At 39.0% G+C, this 27,097-nt stretch overlaps 1 protein-coding gene across 2 annotated transcripts in view; it reads right to left on the bottom strand.

Moving 5' to 3' along the window:
• Positions 1-15,133: 15,133 nt before the first annotated feature.
• Positions 15,134-27,097, bottom strand: part of PLCB1 (phospholipase C beta 1) — an 856,639-nt gene continuing 844,675 nt past the window's right edge. The window contains exon 32 of one of the 2 annotated variants that reach the window (XM_019972864.2): positions 15,134-18,398. In XM_019972864.2, coding sequence (XP_019828423.2) covers positions 18,171-18,398 — 228 coding nt within the window. In that variant the 3' untranslated portion in view covers positions 15,134-18,170. The remainder of the gene's footprint in view (positions 18,399-27,097) is intronic. The other variant, XM_070801935.1, reaches the window with a different exon arrangement.

Genomic DNA, 27,097 nt, shown 5'->3' with positions numbered 1-27,097 from the left:
ACCTAGGCAGACTCTGTGTCTATGGAGTATATAAAAGGGCATTGAGACAAAAGAAAATTTAGACAAAAGAAAACACACTAATTCTGATAGCTGTGGACATTGGAGGCCAGAACACACAGGAGTAGGACCAGATTAGAATCTGAGCTGCCCCCACAGCAGGCAGAGATCAGCACAGTGTTGCAGGGCATCCTATGGAGGTGAGGTGGACTGTGACTCCCAGAGAGGGACTCTGACAGCGGTGACTCAAGAAAAACATTATTCTGATGTTTTGACTTGTTCTGTAGATTGTTTTGGATTTTTTTTCCTTCTCCCCCCTTTCCCCACTCCCCGCGTTGTAGTTGTCGATTTTATTGGCACTATGAAATCTAACTAAGCTTTTGAGCTTTTTTCCCCCTCAGTCGCATTTTATTATTGTTGCTATAAACCTCTGCCTCTACGTTGGGCTTTTGCAGTTCTGTGGAGTTTTGTCTTTTTTTAATCTTAATTTTTTAAATCTATGATTATTTTTCCTGCATTTATTCCTTTGTTTGCTTTTACTGCTGTTCTTTTCCTCTTGCAGTTAAACTTTAATGTATATAAATCTTCTTTATCTACCTCTATTTAACTTTGCATATCTATTCTTTCTTTCCTTTTCTCTCAACGTATTTGTTACTTTTGTTTTCATTGCTTTGTTCTCCACTTGGCACCTTGCTCTAGTTTCTTTTTCCAGTTTGTGCCTTAGTGAGTTTTGTTCTTAACTGGTAAATATAATTTTTTATTTCCTTTGTTTACTGGGTCAATCTACTGTACTTTATTTTTGTTGGACTGTTTTGACTTTGCTTATGAGTGTATATGTATATGTGTATATTCCATTATTTTAATTATTATTTGCCTGATTTTGTAACTGCCATTTATCTGGGGTTCATCTTTGGTTTATCATTTTTGGGTATTTGTTTTAATCTCACTTAATGCCATAACAAACCACTTGTGGAATCTTTGTTCCTGACCAGAGATCAAACCCTGAGCCTTTGGAGTGGGAGCACTGACTCCAAGACCCTAGACAGCCAGAATAGTAACCTTAGGGAGTACTGAATAGTGAGAACTCACACAGAGACAAGACCCAGCATTGCCCAATGACAAGTAGTACCCTGTGCAGGACACCTCATCTAAAGAACAAACAAAACAAAAATACAAACCAAATCATCAGGAGACAGGATTACCACCTCACTCAGCCTTGCCCATCAGAGGAAAAACAAACAAACAAATGAACAAACAAAAACTCAGCACAAATCTCACCCTATACAAAGCTTACACAAACCACTGGACCAATCTTAAAAGGGCAGAAGTCAAAAGGAAGAAAGAATTAAACCTTGATGCCTGGGAAAAGGAGACCTAAAACACAATAAGTTAAAAAACAATGAAAAGGCAGAGAAATACTACACAAATGAAGGAACAAACTAGAAACACAGAAGTCCAAATAAATGAAGAGGAAATAAACAAACTAACTGAAAAATAATTCAGAATAATCATAGTAAAGATGATCAAAACCCTTGAAAACAGAATGGAGAAAATGCAAGAATTAATTAACAAAGATCTAGAAGAATTAAAGAATAAACATACAAACAACACAATTACTGAAATTAAAAATACTCTAGAAGGAATCAATAGCAGAATATCTGAAGCAGAATAATGAATCAGTGAGCTGCAAGATAAAACGGTTGAAATAACTTCTGAAGAGCAGAATAAAGTAAAAAGAATGAGAAGAACTGAGGATAGTCTCAGAGACCTCTGGGACAATATAACATGCAGCAACATTCAAATTATAGGGGTCCCAGGAAAAGAAGAGAAAAAGAAAGACTATGAGAAATTTTTTGGAGAAATTATAGTTTAAAACTTCCTTAACATGGAAAAGGAAAGAGTCAATCAAGTCCAAGAGGCACAAAGAGTCCCATACAGGATAAATCCAAGAAGAAACATGCCAAGACACATACTAATCAAACTAACAAAGACTAAGCACAAAGAAAGAACATTAAAAGCAGAAAGGGAGAAGCAACAAGTAACATACAAGGGAAACCCCATACGTTTAACAACTGATCTTTCAGCAGAAACTCTGCAGGCCAGAAGGGAATGGTAGGATATATTTAAAGTACTGACAGGGAAAAACATACAACCAAGATTACCTTACCCAGCAAGGATCTCATTCAAAATTGATGGAGAAATAAAAAGCTTTTCAGACAAGCAAAAGTTAAGAGAATTCAGTACCACCAAACCAGCGTTACAAGAAATGTTAAAGGGACTTATATAGATAAGAAATACAAGAGAAGAAAAAAGATCTACAAAATCAATCCCAAACAATTAAGAAAATGGCAATAGAAACATATTTATCAATAATTACTTTAAATGTAAGTGGATTAAATGCTTCAACCAAAAGACATAGACTGGCTGAATGGGTACTAAAACAAGATCCATATATATGCTGTCTACAAAAAACTCACTTTAGACCTAAAGACACATATAGATTGAAAGTGAGAGGATGGGACAATATATTCCATGCAAATGGGAAGCAAAAGAAATCTGGAGTACTACTACTACTACTAAGTCACTTCAGTCGTGTCCGACTCTGTGCTACCCCATAGACGGCAGACCACCAGGCTCCCCTGTCCCTGGGATTCTCCAGGCAAGAACACTGGAGTGGGTTGCCATTTCCTTCTCCAATGCATGAAAGGAAAAGTCAAAGTGAAGTCACTCAGTCATGTCCAACCCTCAGCGACCCCATGAACTGCAGCCTCCCAGGCTCCTCCATCCATGGGATTTTCCAGGCAAGAGTACTGGAGTGGGGTGCCATTGCCTTCTCCAAAATCTGGAGTAGCAATCCTCATATCAGATAAAATAGACCTTAAAATGAAGAATATTAAAAGTAATAAGGAAGGACACTACATAATGATCAAGGGATCAATCCAAGAGGAAGACATAACAATTGTAAATATCTATGCACCCAACATAGGAGCAACTCAATACATAAGACAAACCTAACAAACATAAAAGGAGAAATTGAAAGTAACACAATAATAGTAGGAGACTAACACCTTACTCACACCAATGGACAGATCACCAAAACAGAAAATTAATAAGGAAACACAAGTCTTACATGATATATTAGATGGGATGGAAGTAATATCTTCAGGACATTCCATCCAATTGCAGAAGAACACACCTTCTTCTCAAATGCACATGGAACATTCTCCAGGATAGACCACATCTTGGGTCACAAATCAAACTTCAGTAAATTTAAGAAAACTGAACATCTTCTCCAACCACAACGCTATGAACTAGATGTCAATTACAAGGAAAAAACTGTAAGAAACACAAACACATGGAGATTAAACAATACATTTCTAAATAACCAACAGGTTACTGAAGAAATCGAAAGGGAAATAAAACATTTTCTAGAAACAAACAACAATGAAAACATGACAACTCAAAGCCTGTGGGATGCAGCAAAAGCAGTTCTAAGAGGGAAGTTTATAGCAATACAATCTTAACTCAAGAAACAAGAAAAACATCTAATAGACAACCTAACTTTACACCTAAAACAACTGGAAAAAGAAGAACAAAAAAGCCCCCAAATTTAGTAGAAGGAAACAAATCAGAGCACAAATAAATGAAAAAGAAATGAAAGAAACAGTAGTAAAGATTAATAAAACTAAAGACTGGTTCTTTGAGAAGATAAATATAATTGACAAACTTTAGCCAGACTCATCAAGAAAAAAAGAGAGAAGAATCAAATGACCAAAATTAGAAATGAAAAAGAAGAGGTTACAAAAGACAATGCAGAACTATAAAGAATTATAAGAGACTATTATGAACAACTATATGGCAGTAAAATGGATAACCTGAAAGAAATGGCCAGATTCTTAGAAAAGCTCAATCTTCCAAGACTGAACCAGGAAGAAATAGAAATTATGAACAACCCAATTACAAGCACTGAAACTGAAGTTGTGATTTAAAAAATCTCCCCAAAAAACAAAAGCCCAGGACAAGATGACTTCACAGGAGAATTCTATCAAACATTTAGAGAAGAGCTAACCTCTATCATTCTAAAACTCTTTCAAAAAATTGTAGAGGATGGAACACTTCCAAACTCATTCTATAAGACAACCATCACCCTGATACCAAAACCAAAGACAACACAAAAAAAGAAAACTACTGGCCAATATCACTGATGAAAATAGATTCAAAAATCCTCAACAAAATTTTAGCAAACAGAATTCAACAGCACATTAAAACTCTCATACACCATCATCAAATTGGGTTTATTCCAGAGATGCAAGAATTCTTCAATTACACACAAATCAATCCATGTGATACACCACATTAGCAAATTGAAAGATAAAAGCCATATGATAACCTCAACAGATAAAGAAAAAACCTTTGACAAAATTCAGCACCCATTTATGATTAAAACTCTTCAAAAAATGGGCATAGAAGGAACCTACCTCAACACAGTAAAGGCCGTATATGATAAGCCTACAGTAAACATTATTCTCAATGGTGAAACAGTGAAAGCATTCCCCCTAAGATCAGGAACTAGACAAGGGTGTCCACTTTCACTACTATTATTCAACATAGTTCTGGAAGTCTTAGTTACAACAATCAGAGAAGAAAAAGAAATAAAAGGAATCCACATCAGAAAAGAAGAAGTAAAGCTCTTATTGTTTGCAGATGACATGATACTGTACATAGAAAACCCTAAAGATAATATAAGAAAATTATTAGAGCTAATCATTGAATTTAGCAAAGTTGTGGGATACAAAATCAATACACAGAAATCACTTGCATTTCTATATACTAATAATGAAAAATCAGAAAGAGAAATTAAGCAATCGATCCCATTCACCACTGCAACAAAAAGAATTAAATATCTAGGAATAAACTTACTGAAGGAGGCAAATTGTACACAGAAAACTGTAAGACACTAATGAAAGAAATCAAAGATGATATAAACAGATGGAGAGATGTTTCATGTTCCTTAGTAGGAAGAATCAATATTGTGAAAATGACTATACTACCAAATGCAATCTACAGATTCAATGCAATCCCTATCAAATTGCCAATGACATTTTTCACAGAACTAAAACAAAAAATTTCACAATTCATATTGATTCACAAAAGACCCCGAATAGCCAAAGAAATCTTGAGAAAGAAGAATGGAGCTGGAGGAAACAACCTTCCTGACTTCAGACTATACTATAAAGCTACACTCATCAAGACAGAATGGTACTGGCACAAAATCAGAAATGTAGACCAATGGAACAAGATAGAAAGCCCAGAAATAAACCCATGCACCCATGGGTACCTTATTTTTGACAAAGGAGGCAAGAATACACAATGGGCCAAAGACAGCCTCTTTGATAAATGGTGCTGGGAAAACTGGACAGCTACATGTAAAAGAATGAAATTAGAACTCTTCTAACACCTACACAAAGATAAACTCAAAACAGATTGAAGACCTAAATGTAAGACCAAAAACTATAAAATTCTTAGAGGAAAATATAGGCAGAACAGTCGATGACATAAATCGAAACAAGATCCTCTATGATCCACCTCCTAAAAGAATGGAAATAAAAACAAAAGTAAGGAAGTGGGGCCTGATTAAACTTAAAAGCTTTTGCACAACAAAGGAAACTATTAGCAAGGTGAAAAGACAACCCTCAGAATGGGAGAAAATAATAGCAAATGAAGCAACTGACAAAGGATTAATTTCCAAACTATAGAAGCAGCTCATACAACTCAATACCAGAAAAACAACCCAATCAAAAAGTGGGGAAAAGACCTAAACAAACATTTCTCTAAAGAAGACATACAGATGGCTAACAAACCCATGAAAAGATGCTCAGCACTGCTCATTATTAGAGAAATGCAAATCAAAACTACCATGAAATATCACCTCACACTGGTCAGAATGGCCATCATCAAAATGTCTATAAACAATAAATGCTGGAGAGGGTGTGGAGAAAAGGGAATGCTCTTGACTGTTGGTGGGAATGTAAATCGATACAGCCACTATGGAAGACAGTATGGAGATTCCTTAACAAACTAGGAATAAAACCACCATATGACATAACAATCCCATTCCTAGGCAAATACCCTGAAGAAACCAAAACTGAAAAAGACACATTATCCCATTGTTCATTGCAGCACTATTTACAATAGCTAGAACATGGAAGCAACCTAGATGTCCATTGACAGATAAATGGATAAAGAAGTTGTGGTACATATACACAACGGAATATTACTCAGCCATAAAAAAGAACACATTTGAGTCAGTTCTAATGAGGTGGATGAACCTAGAATCTATTATACAGAGTGAAGTAAGTCAGAAAGAGAAAGATAAATATCATATTCTAATACATATATATGGAATCTAGAAAAATGGTTCTGAAGAATTTATTCACAGGGCAGCAATGGAGAAACAGACATAGAGAATAGACTTATGAACATGGGGAGAGGAGAGGAGAGGGTGAGATGTATGGAAAGAGTAACATGGACACTTACATTACCATATATAAAATAGATAGCCAATGGGAATTTGCTGTATGGCTCAGGAAACTCAAACAGGGGCTCTGAATCAACCTAGAGGGGTGGGATGGGAGGGAGATGGGAGGAAGGTTCAAAAGGGAGGGTTCATACGTATACCTATGGCTGATTCATGCTGAGGTTTGACAGAAAATAAAATTCTGTAAAGCAACTATCCTTCAATAAAAAATAAATTCTTAAAAAAGTTATTACAAAGTAATGAAGATAATTCTCTGCACTGTACAATATATCCTTGTTGGTTACCTATCTCTATACATAGTAGTTTCTATCTCCTTGTCCCATAGCCCTATCTAGCCCCTCCTCCCTTTCCTCTCCCCACTGGTAACCACTAGTTTGGTTTCAATGTCTTTGAGTCTGTTTCTTTTATGCTATACGCATTTGCTTATTTTTAGATTCCAAGAATAAGTGATATCATAGAATATTTGCCTTCCTCTGTCTGACTTACTTCACTAGGCATAATATTCTCCAGGTCCATCCGACTGTTGCAGACAGGAGCATTTCATTTTTTCTATGACTGAATAATATGCCGTATCTTCTTTTCCCATTCATCTGTTGAGAGGACTTAGGTTGCTTCTGTATCTTGGCTATTGTAAATAAGGATGTTATGAACATTGGAGAGCATGCGTTTTTTTGAATTAGTGGTTTTTGTTTTGTTCTGGTTATATACCCAGGAGTAAAAATGCTTGAACATATGGAAGATTATATGATAGAGATCATATCGTAGATCATAAGGTGGAAAAGCTCTATACATTAGGCAAAAACAAGATCTGGAGCTACCTGTGGCTTAGATCATCAGTGCCTGATCACAAAATTCAAGCTTAAATTGAAGAAAGTATGGAAACCACTAGGCCATTCAGGTATGACTTAAATCCCTTATAGTCATAAGGGATTATACATTATACACTGGAGGTGATGAATAGATTCAAGGGATTAGATCTGGTAGACAGAGTGCTCGAAGAACTTTGGACAGAAGTTTGTAGCATTGTACAGGAGGCAGTAACCAAAACACTCCCAAAGAAAAAGAAATACAAGAAGACAAAGTGGTTGTCTAAGGAGGCCTCACAAATAGTTGAGAAAAGAAGAGAAGTGACAGGCAAAGGAGAAAGGGAAAGATACACCCAAGAAAAAGCAGAGGTCCAGAGAATAGCAAGGAGAGATAAGAAAGCCTTCTTAAGTGAACAATGCAAAGAAATAGAGGAAAACAATAGAATGGGAAAGACGGGAGAGTTCTTCAAGAAAATTGGAGATACTGAGGGAAAATTTCATGCAAAGATGGGCACAGTAAAGGACAGAAGTGAAAGCCACTCAGTTGTGTCTGACTCTTTGTGGCCCCATGGACTGTAATTCTCTAGGCCAGAATACTGGAGTGGGTAGCCTCTCCCTTCTCCAGGGGATCTTCCCAACCCATGGATCAAACCCAGGTCTCCCACGTTGGAGAAGACTCTTGAGAGTCCCTTTCACTGCAAGGATATCAAACCAGTCCATTCTAAAGGAAATAAGTCCTGAATATTCATTGGAAGGACTGATACTGAAGTTGAAACTCCAATATTTTGGCCACCTGATGTGAAGAACTGACTCATTGGAAAAGACCCTGATGCTGGGAAAGATTGAAGGCATGAGGAGAAGGGGACAACAGACAATGAGATGGTTGGATGGTATCATCGAGTTGATGGACATGAGTTTGCTCTGGGAGTTGGTGATGGACAGGGAAGCCAGGCGTGCTGCCCTCCATGGGGTCACAAAGAGTTAGACATGACTGAGCGACTGAACTCAAAGGGCAGAAATGGCAGGGACCTAACAGAAGCAGAAGAGATTAAGAAGAGGTGTCAAGAAGAACTGTACAAAAAAGGTCTTAATAACCCAGAGAACCATGATGGTGTGGTCACTCACCTAGAGCCAGACAGCCTGGAGTGTGAAATCAAGTGGGCCTTAGGAAGCATTACTGTGAACAAAGCTAGTGGAGGTGATAGAATTCCAGTTGGGCTATATAAAATCTTAAAAGATGATGTTGTTAAAATGCTGCAACATGATAGCAAATTTGGAAACTTCAGCAATGGCCACAGGACTGGAAAAGGTCAGTGTTTATTCTAAACCCAAAGAAAGGCAATGCCAAAACGTTCGAAATGTTTGAACCACTGTACAATTGTGCTCATCTTACATGCTAGCAAGGTAATGCTCAAAATCCTTCAAGTTGGGCTTCAGCAGTATGTGAACTGAGAAATTCCAGATGTACAAGTTGGATTTAGAAAAGGCAGAGAAGCCAGAGATCAAATTGCCAACATCCATTGGATCATAGAAAAATCAAGGGGATTCCAGAAAAACATCTACTTCTGCTTCATTGACTACACTAAAACCTTTGACTGTGTGGATCACAACAAACTGTGCAAAATTTCTTAAAGAGGTGAATACTAGACAACCTTACCTGCCTCCTGAGAACCTGTATGTGGCTCAAGAAGCAACAATTATAACCAATGCTCAGTGGGTAATGAATCTGCCTACAATTCAGGAGACACAGAGATGCAGGTTTGTACCCTGGATGGGGAAGATTCCCTGGAGGAGGAAATGGCAACCAACTCCAGTATTCTTGCCTGGAAAATCCCATGGACAGAGGAGACTGGCGAGTTATAGTCCACGGGGTCACAAAAATTGGACATGATGAAACAAAACAATGGAATAATGGACTCATTCAAAATTGAAATAGGAGTATGTCAAGGCTATATATTGTCACCTTGCTTATTTCACTTCTATGTAGAGGACATCATGTGAAATGCTGGGCTGGATGAATCCCAAGCTGGAATCAAGATTGCCAGAGGAAATAACAACCTCAGAAATGCAGATATGAAAGAGCCTCTTGATGAGGGTGAAAGAAGACAGTGAAAAAGAAGGCTTAAAACTCAACATTCAAAAAACTAAGATGATGATATCTTGTCATCAAGATATCATGATGGCATCTTGCCATACTTCATGGCAAATAAAAGGGGAAAAAGTGGAAAGAGTGACTGGTTTTATTTTATTGGGCTCCAAATCACGGCAGATGGTGACTGTGACCATGAAATTAAAAGCCACTTGCTCTTTGGAAAGAAAGTGAAAGTTGCTCAGTCTTGTCCGACTCTTTGCAACCCCATGGACTGTATAGTCCATGGAATTCTCCAGGCCAGAATACTGGAGGTATTTCCCTTCTCCAGGGGATCTTCCCAACCCAGGGATCGAACCCAGGTCTCCTACATTGCAGGAAGATACTTTACCAGCTGAGCCACAAGGGAAACCCAAGAATACTCTAGTGGGTAGCCTAGCCCTTCTCCAGCGGATCTTCCTGACCCAGGAATTGAACTGGGGTCTCCTGCATTGCAGGTGGATTCTTTACCAGCTAAGCTATGAGGGAAGCCCAGAAAGCTATGACCAATTTTGCTTGCTGTTGTTCAGTGTCTCAGTCGTGTCTGACTCTGTAACCCCATGGACTGCAGCACGCCAGGTTTCCCTGTCCTTCACCATCTCCCAGAGTTTGCCCAAACTCATGTCCATTGAGTCAGTGATACCATCAACCATCTCATCCTCTGTTGTCCCCTTCTCCTCCTGCTTTCAATCTTTCCCAGAATCAGGGTCTTTTCCAGAGTCAGCTCTTCTCAACAGGTGGCCAAAGTATTGAAGCTTCAGCTTCAGCATCAGTCCTTTCAGTGAATATTCAGGGTTGATTTCCTTTAGGATTGACTGGTTTGATCTCCTTGAAGTCCAAGGGACTCTCAAAAGTCTTATCCAGCATCGCAGTTGAAAAGCATTAGTTTTTTGGCACACAGCCTTCTTTATGGTCCAACTCTCACATCCGTACATGACTACTGGAAAGATCATAGCTTTGACTATATGGACCTTTGTTGCAAAGTACTGTCTCCGCTTTTTAATACGCTGTTAAAGTTTGTCACAGCTTTTCTTCCAAGGAGCAGGGTCTTTTAATTTCATAGCTGCAGTCACCATCCACAGTGATTTTGGAGCCCCCAAAAATAAAGTCTGTAAGTGTTTCCATTGTTTCCCCATCTTTTGCCATAAAGTGATGGGACCAGATGCCATGATCTTCGTTTTTTGAATGTTGAGTTTTAAGCCAGATTTTTTCACTCTTCTCTTTCACTTTCATCAAGAGGCTTTTTTGTTCCCTTTAGTTCTACCTCTACTTTCTTGTAAATTCCATTTGCTTGAAATATTTTTACATCTCCTCATTTTAATTCTCTGTGTGTCTTTAGCTCTGAAATTAGTCTCCTATAGCCAGCATATAGATGAGTTTTTTTGGTTTAAACCAATAAGCCACCCTTTGTCTTTTGATTGGGATGTTTATTTCATTGACACTTAAAGGATTGATAAATATGTACTTTTGGCATTTTATTTAATTTATATTTTTTAGCTTCTAATAGCATTATTTTATTCTTTCATTGGCTTTTTATTTTTTTTTAAATTTTATTTTATTTTTAAACTTTACAATATTGTATTAGTTTTGCCCAACATCGAAATGAATCTGCCACAGGTATACCCGTGCTCCCCATCCTGAACCCTCCTCCCTCCTCCCTCCCCATACCCTCCCTCTGGTATAGATCAGTCTTACTTTTGGCATTTTATTGTCTTCATTTGTTTTTATAGTTCTCTGTTCATTTCTTCTTCTTTTTATTTCTTCCTCTATAGTTTGATGATTTTCTTTAGTAGTATGCTGGGATACACTTTTACTTTTAACTTTCTGAAGTTGGGGTGTGCCTTTATGTTTGATGAAAAGTCATACTTTTATTGGCAAGATTTTTCTAGATTATTGATATATTTCTTATTGACACATTGAGTTTTTTGATAACATAAGTTTGATAACATAAATTGTTCGCTTCAATTCTCAAAGGTTATGTGGTAAATATTTCCTTAGCAATATTCAAACTTTCACTTGTCCTTAATAAATTTCCTTCCATAAAAAATTCACTAAATCCCAGTGAATTCTGCCCATTTTTATGGGACTTAATTTTTAGTTTGTTCTTGAAAGGCAGAGTCAAATCTTGGAAAATAAACAAATACATGAGATTTAGTGAAAAAAAATAAGCAGACCAATTACTTTTTGGCTTCACATAGAAAATAACCAGGAGCATATTCCAAATTAACTCCAGGTATTCAGTAACTAAGGGAGGAATGATAATTGAGAGAGGCTTCTTAGATAAAGCTTTGGGATAGATAGGCACAAAAGGGATTGGAGGACAAAAATCAAGAAAGGGGACCCAGATTTTAAAATATTTACCCAATTAAAAACTCAAAAAGATTTTGAATAGACATTTCTCCAGAAAAGACATGCATATGGTCAAGACACACAACATCATTAGTCATCAGGAAAATGCAAATCAAAACTGCAGTGAAATACTTTTCACATCTACTAGAATGCTGATAATCAACATGACAGAGAACGACACGCATTGGCAAGGATGAGGAGAGACTGGACTCTTCATACATTGCTAGGGTTCTAAAATGGTGCAGCCACTTTGGAAAACTATCTGGCTATTCCTCAAAAAGTTAAATGGAGTTAATATACAAATAAGCAATTCTACTTCTACGTATATACCCAAGAGAACTGAAAACATTTCCAAGCAAAAGCTTGTACGTGACTATTTATTTATAACGGTCAAAAAGTAGAAATAATTAAAATGTCCATCAAGTGATGAATGAAGGAATGAAATGTCTATAAAATGGTGTATTATTCAACTATTAGGAGGACATAACTACTGATTCATGTTGTAAACTGAACCTTAAAATTTTTGTGCCAAATGGAACAATCCGGACCCAAAAGGCCACGAATTATATAAATCTGATAATTTAAAATGTCCTGAGTAGATAAATCCACAGAGATAGAAGATAGCCTAATGGTTTCTGGGGGTTAAAGAGAGGAGGCAGGGAAAAGGAAGAGTGGAAAGTCCTGTTGATGAAGATGGGATTTCCTTTTGGGGAGATGAAGATGTTCCGAAATTAGAGTGGTGATTGATGAATAACTTTTGACTAAACTAAAAGCTATTGAAGGTGTACTTTCAAAAGATGAACTTTGTGTATGTGAATAAACTGCTAAATAAAACTGTAATTAAAAATATATGCAGAATGCCCAAAGAAACAACTGAACTGTATGAATTCCAGGGACAAAGAATGGCTCCCGAGTTCACAGCTGTGGGCAAATTGGGGCTGTTAGTATATGCACTGGAATGCAAAGTGAGACTAGCTTTCTCCATCTGTGTTCCAGAATCTACTATTTGGTGATTGATGGACTTTCATCTGTCTCTCGCAGTGTTGTGTTTTGGGGTTGGTCCGGCAACTAAGGGTGGTTCTGTGCGGTGTAGCCCTGTTATCAGAGAGCTGTGAATAAATAATACTGTAGCTTTGCGTTAGTAACTCTTATTCTTCATATATAAATTGTTATTTTTTTCTACATTAGCACTAATAACTGGATAAGTAAACAAATTTATTCACAATAAATGAAAATTTACTGAGGGATTTAATTATGGTGTGTTTGGGGATGAGATGTGACTTCTGATATGAAAGGTTGTCAATGGAGGATGGGCCAGTACACTGCAGTTGGTACGTCTCTATATGTGGAAGAAATTACATGGTTTTGATGGATTCATTGTGTCAGTGGCCACCCTGTGTCCACATGATTTTCTCTATAGCACCGTCTTATACAGGACTGGTCTTGTGGCTTATGTTCACCAACAGAATGTGTTGGGAGTAATGGTGTGCTAGTTCTGAGTTTAGACTTCAAGAAGCCTTGAAGGCTTTTGAAAGGCTTTTGCTTGTTCTCTGGTTGCTGTCTCGGACACGTGAAAAACCCATTGCTAGCCTGCTGAAGGGTGAAAAAAATCACATAGAGAGGAGCCAAATCAGTCTAGTTGTTCCAGCCAACATTCCAGACATGTAAAATAGCCCAGCCAGGGTTAACCACCAGGAACTCATAGTTAACTGCAGGTTGACAGATGAGCCCAGATGAGATCAGCCTAGTCAAGCCCAGGTGAGCAGAACCAGGTACTTATCTGTAGACTCACGGTAAATGGAACATTTTTTAAAAAATATAACACTGAGTGTTGGAGGTGTTTGTAATGCAGCAAGAGCTAACTGATAAAGCACAGGTAAAGGGAAGCTTGGGCAGATCAACGAAAGCTTCCTAGAAGAAGTGAAATTTATTCTATAAACCTCAAGTTCAATCAGAGTTAGGGAAAAGAGAGAACTTGAGTGTGTGTATAAGTGTGTTTTCAGGAGGGTTCAAGGAAGGGAAACAGAAAGTTTGAATCTAAGTAGTTGAGGGAATAGTATTTAAAAAGCCCAGAAGGTGATAAGGCAGGAGTGGAGAGTTACGTACAAACCAAATCATGTAAGATCTTAAACATTTATTATGGGATTTAGACTTTATCCTGAAGACAGCTGGGGTTGTTTTAAAGGCTGTTAATCTCAGTTTTGTTTGTATATGATCAGTCTGGCTCCAACATGTAGAAATGGTTACATGATTTAAAACTAGAGGCTGCAAACCATTTAGAACCTTGGCAGGTGGGAGGAGATGGAGGCTGAAACTAGCATTAGCAGAGGGGATAGAAAGAGAATGGATCCGCAGGCTATTCCACAGGGTCAGAACTGACCCAGGTTGGTGGATTATTGGAAAGGGGATGAGGGAGAGGGGACTGTCAGGAATGATGTCCACCTTTTGTCTTGGGCAACTGAATTGATAATGATTTTATTCTTTGATGTAGAAAACAAAGGCTATAGAGCAGGTTTGAGTGTAAAGAAATTCGGTTTGGTGCATACGGTATGCGGCAGGTTCAATTTTCCACAGATGGCCGTGCATATATTTTCATATACTTCAATGTGAGTGACATTGCTCCCAAAGTGAAATGTGTGTGTGAAATGTGAAATGTGCATGCTTGCGTGCATGTGCTCCATCTGACTTTTTGTGGCCCCTGGACTGTTGTCCGCCAGGCTCCTCTGTCCATGGAATTTTCCAGGCAAAATACTGGAGCGAGTTGACATTTCCTCCTCTAGGGGATCTTTCCAACCCAGGGATTGAATTCACATCTCTTGCATCTCCTGCACTGGCAGGCGGATTCTTTACCACTGAGCCACCTGGGAAGAATTTGGAGGCCTATGAGACATTCTCATAACTCACATGTATATTTCTTTTTCAAAAATCAATGTGGCAGACTCTTTTTTATCTTTTGTATAAGAAAACTTACGTCAAATACCCTGTCAGTGCTTGTCACATCCATTCTTTGTCAAAAAATCCTTTGACAGTTTCGCCTTCCTTACCTTTGGTCGAAGAAGGAAGGGAATAAGGGAGAGTCCTGAATACAGGAGCAACTGGCAAGTTCAATGCCACTCCGGATGGAGGGGTGGACTGGCAGAGTGCTGGCAGCCGGGCCCTTGAGCACAGGCACTGCAGCCTCTGGATTTCCTGCACAGGCACTAAAGCACCCCATGAGGGTGGGCATTATGGCCCTAAAAACTGGCATCAGAGCTGCTCCCACCTTCCTGCCCATCAAAAGAAGCTTGCTCCCAACACCACGAAATAATAGCTGGGTTGTGTTAAGAAATTTTTATTGTTTCCTTTGGATTTGTGATGAAAGCACATAAAATTACAAGTGGAAGAAACATCATGCCACAAAATTGCATAGAATTATTACAAAAATGTGAATTATGCATTTTAAATAATTTGAGATAGAAGAACCAAAATATGTACATTTTAAGAGCTTCAAATATTTTGTCCTATCTTTTTTTTTCTTCTGAAAAGGCAAAAGTCACAATGTCCAATCCATCACAAACAATATTTATACAGTGCACAAGCGCAACATTAAATTCAAAGTAATGCAAGCAATGGCCCTTTCTTTTGGAATTATTTAATGACTGCTTATCTATCACAGGAGTATTAATTAATGTATGGTGATACTGAAATGTTATAATGAACTGTTAAAAACCAAAACCACATGGCATGTCATTAGAACTTTGAAAATTGGTTTACACGGCCAAAACCACGCTATTCTCAGTAGTGTAAAGGATCAGAGGGGCACAGTCTAATTTAATACACAGTTCTACTCTCTATTATAGGAAAACCACAGTACAGAATTTCACACATTCAACAAGGAACAAGGCAAATACAGAAAGGCACAAACTGCACACCATATAGACCCTTTTTCTTTATCTTACTCTAGTTCAAGTAATATTAATATTATTAAATGATAGTATCACTGTAGTAGTTTCAATGATGCAAGATGGACAGTGTTACACACTAGCCCCACAACTGCAAAAAGTGTTACTGTACAGATTTAAAAATGTGATTACAGGAAATGGCCAAATACAAACGTATTGCAAAATGGTTACAGTCACTAAGATAATGGACTCCAACTACTGAACAGTTTTGTGTAAGTCAAGGTTATTCAACTTCAGTCTATCTCTGGACTAAAATGTGATACGACGTTCTGTAATAATCACCACTGTGTGTTTTGGTTATTAATGCTATTGTTAGTTCATTCTTCTGCAATTTTATACAGTCTGTAATTTTGTTTATAAAAATGCAGCATTCTATTTTGACCATTCTTGCTTCCTTATGATTAATGCCTTTCTTTCAAAGTGCAAAAGTTGAATGATGTACAAAAGTGTTCTCATTCAGTAGAAGTGAAGCTTTATTAAGTGTCTAATTAACACCCCAAATCCTTTAGATCAAAATATAATCATCTCCAAAGGGGATGGGATTTTTTTCCCCTTGTGTCTCCCTAGATGTGTTTTTTTTAATCAAATACTCTTTCCTAATGTTTGAACTAAGCCTTCATTTTGATTAAAACTTAATCGTGATCCCTAGTTATTGCTTAAAGTTAAATAGAATAATTTTCATAAAAATATGAAATTCTTGAAACACAATTTTCAGGACACAACTAGCTTTTGTGTTTTAAAATGTTTTGCTAAGCTACAATCAGGCAGGTTTTTTTAAAGTAAAATAAAACTGAGCATCTTGCTTCAGGGCTTTAACTTCAATGCTACTTGTGTTACTCTCTAATTATATTTTCCTCTATATAATTATTCTCTCTTAAGACCTTTCAATAATGTTTTAGATCCATTTTATTATAATATAATTTGTTTCTCTTACACCACTTAACATAGGAACTTAATTAAAAAACGGTTAAGTGAATTAAATGTACATAGCAAATATATAATGAAAGATTTTTTAATGTGAGAAATAAATTGAAATCTGTCAGACATAAAAGTTATGGAAAATACTAATACATTTCCATATTGCTGTCCTATATATTTTTGTATATTCTTACCATTAAGACAAGCTTAAAATACTTAAAATCCAGTTTTTGATCTTGCAAAATACACACCAAAACCATATTCTAAGTTTTCAATCTACCTCAACTTGCATCAAAATCTGTCAACTGTTTCTTAGAATTTTGACACAATTTAATTTCCATATAATCTATATGTTTGACCGTTTTCTTCTCTATGTTGAATTTGGTTTTAAGTCTTGTGGAAGAGATTTGGGTCATTGCCAATTAAGAAACTCATATCCAAACTCATATGAATGTGTGTGTGCTGTGTATGCACTTATATGGCTGAGTGCATATATATATACATGGAGATTAACTTGTAACATTTATATGTAGGTCTGTGTAGTCTCTAGATAAATATTCAATCTTTATCTCTGTATTAAAATAAAGGAACCATAAAGAAGTCAGACAGCAAAATGACTGCTGGAACCTGTTCACTCTGATTGAATCTCTGCTCAACAGACATTGGCTCAATGAGTTTTATTCAACTGAACAGATCTTTGCAGTTTTTTTTTTTTTAATGATTTTAGGCCAAGGACCAATGAATACCCAGACTCTGAGTGCAATAGTTGACTCAGATAGCACACTGCCTGGAAGTGTGCAGCCACCTTGCTCATGCAGCCAAATGTACAAGCCATGTTGTCAAGTCTGGAGATGGCTTCACTGAACATCAAGGCAGAAAGCCAGCATATTAAGTCACTGTGGTATCCAATAAAGCCGTGTCAGCAACAAGTACATTGATGCCTCTATGATAAATAAATCAGCAAACAGCAAGCCACCAGTGCTTGCAAAGCAAAGGATGAAACAATTTAATACGCATGTTAACCCAAAGATATGGTAGCTGAGGGGCAGTTAGGGGAAAAAAAAGCTCAAATTTGGCTGTGCAATAGTGTTAAATAATGCTATGCATTTCTCAACTATTTCTATTACTTTGACATACTTTACACCAGAGCTTCAAATAAAAACATGAGCTTGCTTTTCTTCAAAGAAGACACTATACTTCATTAAATGTTCCATTGAGCCTGGAAGTTACCTGCTTTGAATGTACTATTAGAAAGAAAACCAGAAGCCCACATACATGCACTCTTTACTAGCAGATCTGCAGTAGTTTCCACATGACACATGGAGCTTGGGCACAGGAAGCTGCATGGATCCTTCTGGAACTCTCCCTCCAGGTGGATTTTAATCTAAGGGATGCCTCTCAGGAAGATGCTCCTGGGCAGTGATCTTTGTAAGAAGAGAGAGTTTGATGGAGCTGGAGCGACAATGCGTGTTCTGAAGGCCTGGCAGGAATGATCACAGAGGGGTATCAAACTCTTTTCCTGGGTTTTCTCCTTCCAATTCTTCACTGGAAGGAGGCTTCTGGTTTAGTTTTCCAGAGTCTGAGGTCATCAGGGGAGGGGCAGAGCTGTGATTGCTGTCTTCACTAATCTTCCCTTTCATGGCTTCCTGCACAAATTCCAAAATCTCCAGGGGCAGCCTTTTGAACTTGTCTTGGTATTCCTGCTCCAGTTCCACCTGTAGCTGGGAGACAGCAAGAGACAGAGGGTGATTTTATGTCATTTAGGTTTCTATGAACACCCACGGAGGAGCTCCTTGAGAGATGGACAAAGACTGGGGAGGAATCAATTAATTTTAATGTCATCCACTGGTCCCTACTATGGAAAATTCTTCAAGGATGGAAATACCAGACCACCTTACCTGTCTCCTGAGAAACCCGTATGCAGGTCAAGAGGCAACAGTTAGAACCAGACATGGAACAATGGCCTGGTTCAAAACTGGGAAAGGAGTATGTTACGGCTTTGTATTGTCACCCCACTTGTCTAAATTCTATGCAGATTACAGCATGTGAAATGCTGGACTGGATGAATCACAAGCTGGAACCAAGATTTCCAGGGAGAAATACCAACAACCTCAGATATGTAGATGATACCACTCTAATGGAAGAGAGTGAAGAGGAACTAAAGAGCTTCTTGATGAGGGTGCAAGGAGAGGGTAAAAAAGCTGGCTTAAAACTCAACAATCAAAAAATGAAGATCATGGCAACCAGTTCCATCACTTCATAGCAAATAGAAGAGGAAAAACTGAGAACAGTAACAGATTTTATTTTCTTGGGCTCCAAAATCACTGCAGATGGTGACTGCAGCCATGAATTAAAAGATGCTTGTTCCTTGCAAGAAAAGCGATGACAAACCTAGATAGTGTATTAAAAAGCAGATACATCACTTTGCTGACAAAGGTCTGTCTAGTCAAAGCTATGGTTTATCCAGTAGTCATGTATGGATGTGAAAGGTGGACCATAAAGAAAGCTGAGCAATGAAGAACTGATGCTTTCAAACTGTGGTGTTGGAGAAGACTCTTGAGAGTCCCTTGGACTGAAAGGAGATCAGACCAGTTAATCCTAAAGGACATCAGTCCTGAATATTCACTGGAAGGACTGATGCTGAAGCTGAAGCTCCAATACTTTGGCCACTTGATGTGAAGGCCCAACTCATTGGAAAATACCCTGATGCTGGGAAAGATTGATGGCAGAAGTGGGTGACAGAGGGTGAGATAGTTGATGGCATCACTGACTCAGTGGACATGAGTTTGAGCAAACTCCAGGAGATAGTGAAGGACAGGGAAGCCTGGCGTGCTGCAGTCCATGGGGTTGCAATGAGTTGGCCATGACTTAGCAACTGAGCAACAACAATAACAACTGGTTACTTATAGAGAAGATGTAAATCCGAGGGGAGTTGGACATGTCATTTGTCCTTACCTAAAAGTCAATTCTGAGTTATGTGTGGCAAAATAAAGTTAAAGGCCATTTATTTAATATAAATACATACATGCAGAGGTGGGTCTGCTGAAAAAGTTTACAGAAGTAATCTGCCATGATGTGAAGTTCTTAAATTTAGAGACTGGCAACTCCTGATAGCTGGGGGTGCAAAGTCAGCCAGAAGTCAGGCTGTGAGAGCCAAGGAGTTCACTGGAGTCGACAGATGGTCAAGGAGTGGGCTTTATGATGTGCAGCCTCACCCAGAGGCTGGGGAGCCAACACTTCTAAACAGGAGCTCAGTGCGTTTCACAAACCCGGCATAGTTAGGCAACCAACTTGAACTTCTATAGTGACTTCTTTTATCGTATCTTTATTCCTTTTTTAATTCTAATTTTTATTTGCCTTGTAAATTGTTTCAATTGCATTTTAAACTGCCTTCAGATTTATCTGTTTAATGTTCTGGAGAACTTTCAGTATTTCAAAATTATAGAACTTTTCTTCAAATGCAGACGTACGGTGGCCTCAGCCATAAAACAGGTAAAAGCCTGGAGTCTGGCTGAAATGGGGTGAGGGGAGGTGGGTGCTCCCTGCTGGGAAGCTCTGCTGAGCAGAGTTCAATTGAAACCCAGAATCTTGAATAAAATTCTCTTTGTTTATTGAATGGTAAGCAGGGGGCTTAATCTTAGAAGCCGCATGTGAGACCAAATGCTTTTTCTAAATGCCCAAGATCTTGCATTTCTCAGCAACTCACAGGTAATTCCCATGTGGATGTGGCTGATTGATCCCTGATTCAGACACCCTGATGATCTTCCTGTCCTGGTTCTACTCTGAGCTCCCAGTTTTGCTTTGGTCTTGACTTGGCTGTATGTCTTCCATCTGCAACTTCAGGGCGGTCTGAACGCCGAGGAACGCCGAGGGCACAGACAGTCCTCAGGGCACCTGCCCCACCATGTCCTGATTCCCTTTTCTCACCCACATTCTGGACAGCACCAGCAGCTTGAAAACATCCCCTTTAGTTCACTTGCTTTTTGTCCTTGCTTCTATGCCAGGGAAGTATGGCCGAACTTTGTTATTTAATACTGAGCAGTAATCCCTTATCTACAATTCTAAAATCTCCGAGGTTCTATAATTAAGAAGCTTAAAAATTTGTCACAAAATGGTCTTTGTGACACTAATTGATATAAGCCTATTTATCAGTTCAGTTCAGTCGCACAGGCATGTCTGACTCTTTGCAACTCCATGGACTACAGCACACCAGGCTTCCCTGTCCATCACCAATGCCCAGAGCTTGCTCAAACTCATGGTCATCAAGTTGGTGATGCCATCCAACCATCTCATCCTCTGTCATCCCCTTCTTCTCCTACCTTCAATCTTTCACAGCATCAGGGTCTTTTCCAATGTGTTGGCACTTCGCATCAGGTGGTCAAAGTATTGGAGCTTCAGCTTCAACATCAGTCCTTCCAAAGAATATTCAGGACTGATTTCCTTTATTATTGACTAGTTTCATCTCCTTGCAATCCAGGGGACTCCCAGATAGTCTTCTCCAACTCCACAGTTTAAAAGCATCAGTTCTTTGGTGCACAGTTTTCTTTAAGGTCCACGTCTCACATCCATACATTCAGTTGAGTTCAGTTGCTCAGTCATGTCCGACTCATGTGATCCCCAAAACTGCAGCACACCTGCCCATCCAATCATGATTACTGGAAAAACCATAGCCTTGACTAGATGGTCCTTTGTCGGCAAAGTAATGTCTTTGCTTTTTAATACACTGTCTAGGTTGGTCATAAGTTTCCTTCCAAGGAGCAAGCGTCTTTTAATTTCATGGCTGCAGTCACCATCTGCAGTGATTTTGGAGCCCAGGGAAATAAAGTCTGACACTATTTCCATTGTTTTGCCATCTATTTCCCATGAAGTGATGGGACCAGATGCCATTATCTTCATTTTTTGAATGTTGAGTTTTAAGTCAGATTTTTTACTCTCGTCTTTCACTTTCATCAAGAGGCTCTTCAGTTCTTCTTTGCTTTCTCCCATAAGGGTGGTGTCATCTGCATATCTGAAGTTACTGATATTTCTCCTGGCAATTTTGATTCTGGCTTGTGCTTTATCCAGCCCAGCATTTTGCATGATGTACTCTGCATATAAGTTAAATAAGCAGGGTGACAATATACAGCCTTGTCATACTTCTTTCCCAATTTGGAACCAGTCTGTTGTTCCATGTCCAGTTCTAACTGTTGCTTCTTGGTCTGCATACAGATTTCTCAGGAGGTAGGTAAAGTGGTCTGGTATTCACATCTCTTTTAGAATTTTCCATAGTTTGTTGTGATCTACACAGTCAAAGTCTTTGGCATAGTCAATAAAGCAGAAGTAGATATTTTTCTGGAATTCTCTTGCTTTTTTGATCATCTAGCAGATGTTAGCAGTTTGATCTCTGGTTCCTCTGCCTTTTCTAAATCCAGCTTGAACATCTGGAGGTTCACGGTTCATGTACTCTTGAAGCCTGGCTTGGAGAATTTTGAGCATTACTTTACCAACGTGTGAAGTGTGTGTTAGTTGCTCAGTTGTGTCCGACTCTTAGAGACCCCTAACTTGTGAGATGAATGCAATTGTGTGGTAGTTTGAATGTTCTTTGGCATTGCCTTTTTTGGGGACTGAAATGAAAACTGACCTCTCAACTCCTGTGGCCACTGCTGAGTTTTTCAAATTTGCTGCAATATTGAGTGCATTCAGGTATGGCCTAAATCAAATCCTTTACGATTATACAGTGGAAGTAACAAATAGATTCAAGGGATTAGATCTAATAGACAGAGTGCCTGAAGAACTATGGATGGAGTTCATGACATTGTACAGGAGGCAGTGAACAAGACCATCCCCCAAAAAAGAAATGCAAAAAGACAAAATGGCTGTCTGAGGAGGCCTTACAAATAGCTGAGAAGAGAAGAGGAGCTAAAGGCAAAGGAGAAAAGGAAAGATATATCCATCTGAATTCAGAGTTCCAAAGAATAGCAAGGAGAGATAAGAAAGCCTTCCTCGGTGATCAACATAAAAGAAATAAAGTAAAACAATAGAATGGGAAAGTCTAGAGATCCCTTCAAGAAAATTAGAGATACCAAGGGAACATTTCATGCAAAGATGGGCACAATAAAGGACAGAACCGGTATGGACCTAACAGAAGCAAAAGATATTAAGAAGAGGTGGCAAGCATACACAGAAAAACTGTACAAAAAAGATCTTCACGACCCAGATAATCACGATGGTGTGATCACTTACCTAGAGCCAGACTTCCTGGAGTCTGAAGTCAAGTGGGTCTTAGGAAGCATCACTATGAACAAAGCTAGTGGAGGTGATGGAATTCTACTTGAGCTATTTCAAGTACTAAAAGATGATGCTGTGAAAGTGCTGCACTCAATATGCCAGCAAATTTAGAAAACTCAGTAGTGGCCACAGGACTGGAAAAGGTCAATTTCATTCCAATCCCATAGAAAGCCAGTGCCAAAGAAATGTTCAAACTACTGCACAATTGCACTCATCTCACATGCTAGCAAAATAATGCTCAAAATTCTCCAAGTGTGGCTTCAACAGTACATGAACCAAGAACTTCAAGATGTTCAAGCTGGATTTAGAAAAGGTAGAGGGACCAGAGATCAAATTGCCAACATCTGTTGTATCATAGAAAAAAGCAAAAGAATTCCAGAAAAACATTTACTTCTGCTTTATTGACTATGCCAAAGCCTTTGACTGTGTGGATCACAAGAAACTATGGAAAATTCTAAAAGAGATGGGACTACCAGACCACCTGACGTGCCTCCTGAGAAATCTGTATGCAGGTCAAGAAGCAACAGTTAGAACTGGACCTGGAACAACAGACTGGTTCCAAATCAGGAAAGGAGTACAACAAGGCTGTATATTGTCAGCCTTCTTATTTAACTTATATGCAGAGTACATCATGGGAAATGCTGGGCTGGATATAGCACAAGCTGGAATCAAGATTGCCGGGAAAAATACCAATAACCTCACATATGCAGATGACACCACCCTTATGGCAGAAAGTGAAGAGGAACTAAAAAGCCTCTTGATGAAAGTAAAAGAGGAGAGTGAAAAAGCTGGCTTAAAGCTCAACATTCAGAAAACGAAGATCATGGCATCTGGTCCCATCACTTCATGGCATAGTTAGAGAAACAATGGAAACAGTGACAGACTTTATTTTGGGGGGCTCCAAAAGCACTATAGATGGTAACTGCAGCCATGAAATTGTAAGATGCTTGCTGCTTGCAAGAAAAGCTGTGACCAATCTAGACAGCATATTAAAAAGCAGAGACATTACTTTGCTGACAAAGGTCTATCTAGTCAAAGCTATGGTTTTTCCAGTAATTAAGTATGGATGTGAGAGTTGGACTGTAAAGAAAGCTGATTGCCAAAGAATTGATGCTTTAACTATAGTGTTGGAGAAGACTCTTGAGAGTCCCTTGGACTGCAAAGAGATCAAACCAGTCAATCCTAAAGGAAATCAGTCCTGAATATTCATTGAGAAGACTGATGCTGAAGCTGAAGCTCCAATAGTTTGGCCACCTGTCGCAAAGAACTGATTCATTGGATAAGACCCTGATGCTGGGAAAGATTGAAGGAGCGAGGAGAAGGGGATGACAGAGGATAAGGTGGTTGGATGGCATCACCAACTTGATGGACATGAGTTTGAGCAAGTTCCGGGCCTTGGTGATGAACAGGGAAGCCCGACGTGCTGTAGTCCAAGAGGTCACAAAAAGTCAGACACTACTGAGCAACTCAACTGAACTGAACTGAGTGTAGCACTTTTACAGCATCATCTTTCAGGATTTGAAATAGCTCAACCAGAATTCTATCACCTCCAGTATTTTTGTTTGTAGTGATTCTTCCTAAGGCCCACTGACTTTGAACTCCAGGATGTCTGGCTCTACATAAGTGATCACACCATCATGGTTATCAGGGTCATTAAGATCTTTTTTGGTATAGTTCTTCTACCACCTCTTTTTAATATCTTCTGCATCTTTTATGTCCATCCATTTCTGTCCTTTATTGTGCCCATCTTTGTATGAAATGTTCCCTTGGTATCTCTAATTTTCTTGAAGAGACCTCTAGCCTTTCCCATTCTATTGTTTCCCTCTCTTTCTTTGCACTGATCACTTAGGAAGGCTTTCTTATCTCTCCTTGCTATTCTTTGGAACTCTGCATTCAGATGGATATATCTTTCTTTTTCTCCTTAGCCTTTTGCTTTTCTTCTCAGCTATTTGTAAGGCCTCCTCAGACAACCATTTTGCCTTTTTGCATTTTTTTTCTTGGGGATGGTTTTGATCACCACTTCCTGTTCTGATGTCACGAAACACCGTCCATAGTTCTTCAGGCACTCTGTCTGTCAGATCGAATCCCTTGATTCTATTTGTCACTTCTACTTTATAATTCTAAGGGTATTTATAATCATAAGGCTATTCGTAACCATTGTTTAATCCCACTTCATGTGAATATCCATACATGGTACTGTAGCTATATTAATTTGCTTGATTATGAGGGTGACCCAGGCCCCCTTGGGGTATATCATGCTTATGGTATATGCATCATATTCTCTTTCTAAAATCAGCAAATTTATGAATTTTGAAGAACAAGAGGCCCCAAGAGTCTTGAATTGTGGATATATTTAAATGACCTTTTTTTTTCCTTTTCATATCAAAAAGTACGTAATAAAATTGCTTGGCCTGAGTATTGAAAGTTCCCTATTCTCCTCAAATATTAAATGTCGGGCATTTATGAATATGTTTTGCTGGCATATGAATTCCAATCAGCCAGGAAGGAAGCGTGCTATGACAGTGATACCCACAGGGCCCTGAGGGTCACACTGCCATGATGGTCAAGTCACCTTCACAGACAGCTGCACCCTCAGGGTCAGGGGACAAACCATGGGAGGATCAGACGCAAGACCATGGCCAGTTCCTCCCCAGGTTGGGTTTTTACACTGTCCCACTCAGGCATAAGTGAAATCTCAGTGTGGTGTCTGATGTTTTCCATTTACCTCCATCCTGACCTCATCATGGATTTGCCTCAGTTTTAGTTCAGCAACATGGACAATTAAAGTTTTGCTTCCAAGGAATGTAGGGAAAAGGAGGAAAGCATGGAGCCCTGTATTTAAGAAACAGCAGATTTCATTTAGGTTAGTTTGGGCAGCCTTCAGCTATAAATATATTGTACCTGACCTAGCAACCAGTTTCTCTTAGATGACTGGTAGACAAGACCGCATGGTGCCTGGTAGGCTGTTACTTTTTTTAATTTATGAAAAAAAAAATGAAATGTGAGAAAATGCCAAATACACATTTAAACTAACATTTTCTAATAATATTTTAATAATCTAATTTAATAATTATGATTTTGTACCCAGTTCAGATATGTGGCTATTTTTTCTCACACCACCAAGCAATCCTCTGTGACCAGCTGGGTGTCCTACAATTAAACTCAGTTCTGACATGATTTACCTGGAGATAGAGTCAGATCACACAGTTTAGGGGCTCAGTCTACAAGACTGTGCCCTGCCCTCACCCCCACCCAACTTTAATGCCGATCTTCAGTCCAGGTTGCCTCTGTACTTCTGCCTGACCTGCTGTAGTTTGGAGGCTCCCAGAAGCCCCTCACTGGGATCCGTTTCTTTGAGAACTTAGCGAAACATTTTACTTACTAGATCATCGGTTTATTATAAAATTATTTAACTCAAGAACAGCCAGATGTACAGAACAAGGTATGGGAAAAAGGCACAGAACTTGCGTGACCTTCCCAGGTGGGCCCCTCTGCCCAGTCTCCACCTGTTCACCAACCTGAAGAGCTCTGAACCCAGTCCTTTGGGTTTGTGGAGGTTTCCTATGTAGTCATGACTGATGTCACTCCTTGCCTTTGGTGACTGAACTCCATCTCCAGACCCTCTTCTCTCTCCACAGGTCGAGAGGAAGTACCTGAAAGTATCAACCCTCCAATCACTAGAATGGTTCCCCTGATAACCAGTCCCATCCTTAGGTGCCTCCCCTAAATCACCTCCCTAACATAACAGAAGGAGAAGGCAATGGCACCCCACTCTAGTACTCTTGCCTGGAAAATCCCATGGACGGAGGAGCCTGGTAGGCTGCAGTCCATGGGGTCGCTAAGAGTCAGACACGACTGAACGACTTCACTTTCACTCTTTACTTTCATGCATTGGAGAAGGAAATGGCAACCCACTCCAGTGTTCTTGCCTGGAGAATCCCAGGGACGGGGGAGCCTGGTGGGCTGCTGTCTATGGGGTCGCACAGAGTCGGACACAACTGAAGTGACTTAACAGTAGCAGCAACAGTAGCAACATAACAGAAGACACCTTTATTGCTTTTAATACTTAGGAATTCCAAGGATTTCAGGAGTTCTGTGCCAGGAACTGGGATGAAGACCAAATGCATATTCCTTATTATAAATCACAATATCA

This window comes from Bos indicus, chromosome 13, assembly GCF_029378745.1.
Source record: "Bos indicus isolate NIAB-ARS_2022 breed Sahiwal x Tharparkar chromosome 13, NIAB-ARS_B.indTharparkar_mat_pri_1.0, whole genome shotgun sequence".
Taxonomy (NCBI): Eukaryota; Metazoa; Chordata; class Mammalia; order Artiodactyla; family Bovidae; genus Bos; species Bos indicus.
Note: the sequence above shows the minus strand (reverse complement) of the source record. Positions and strands in the feature narration are given on the sequence as shown.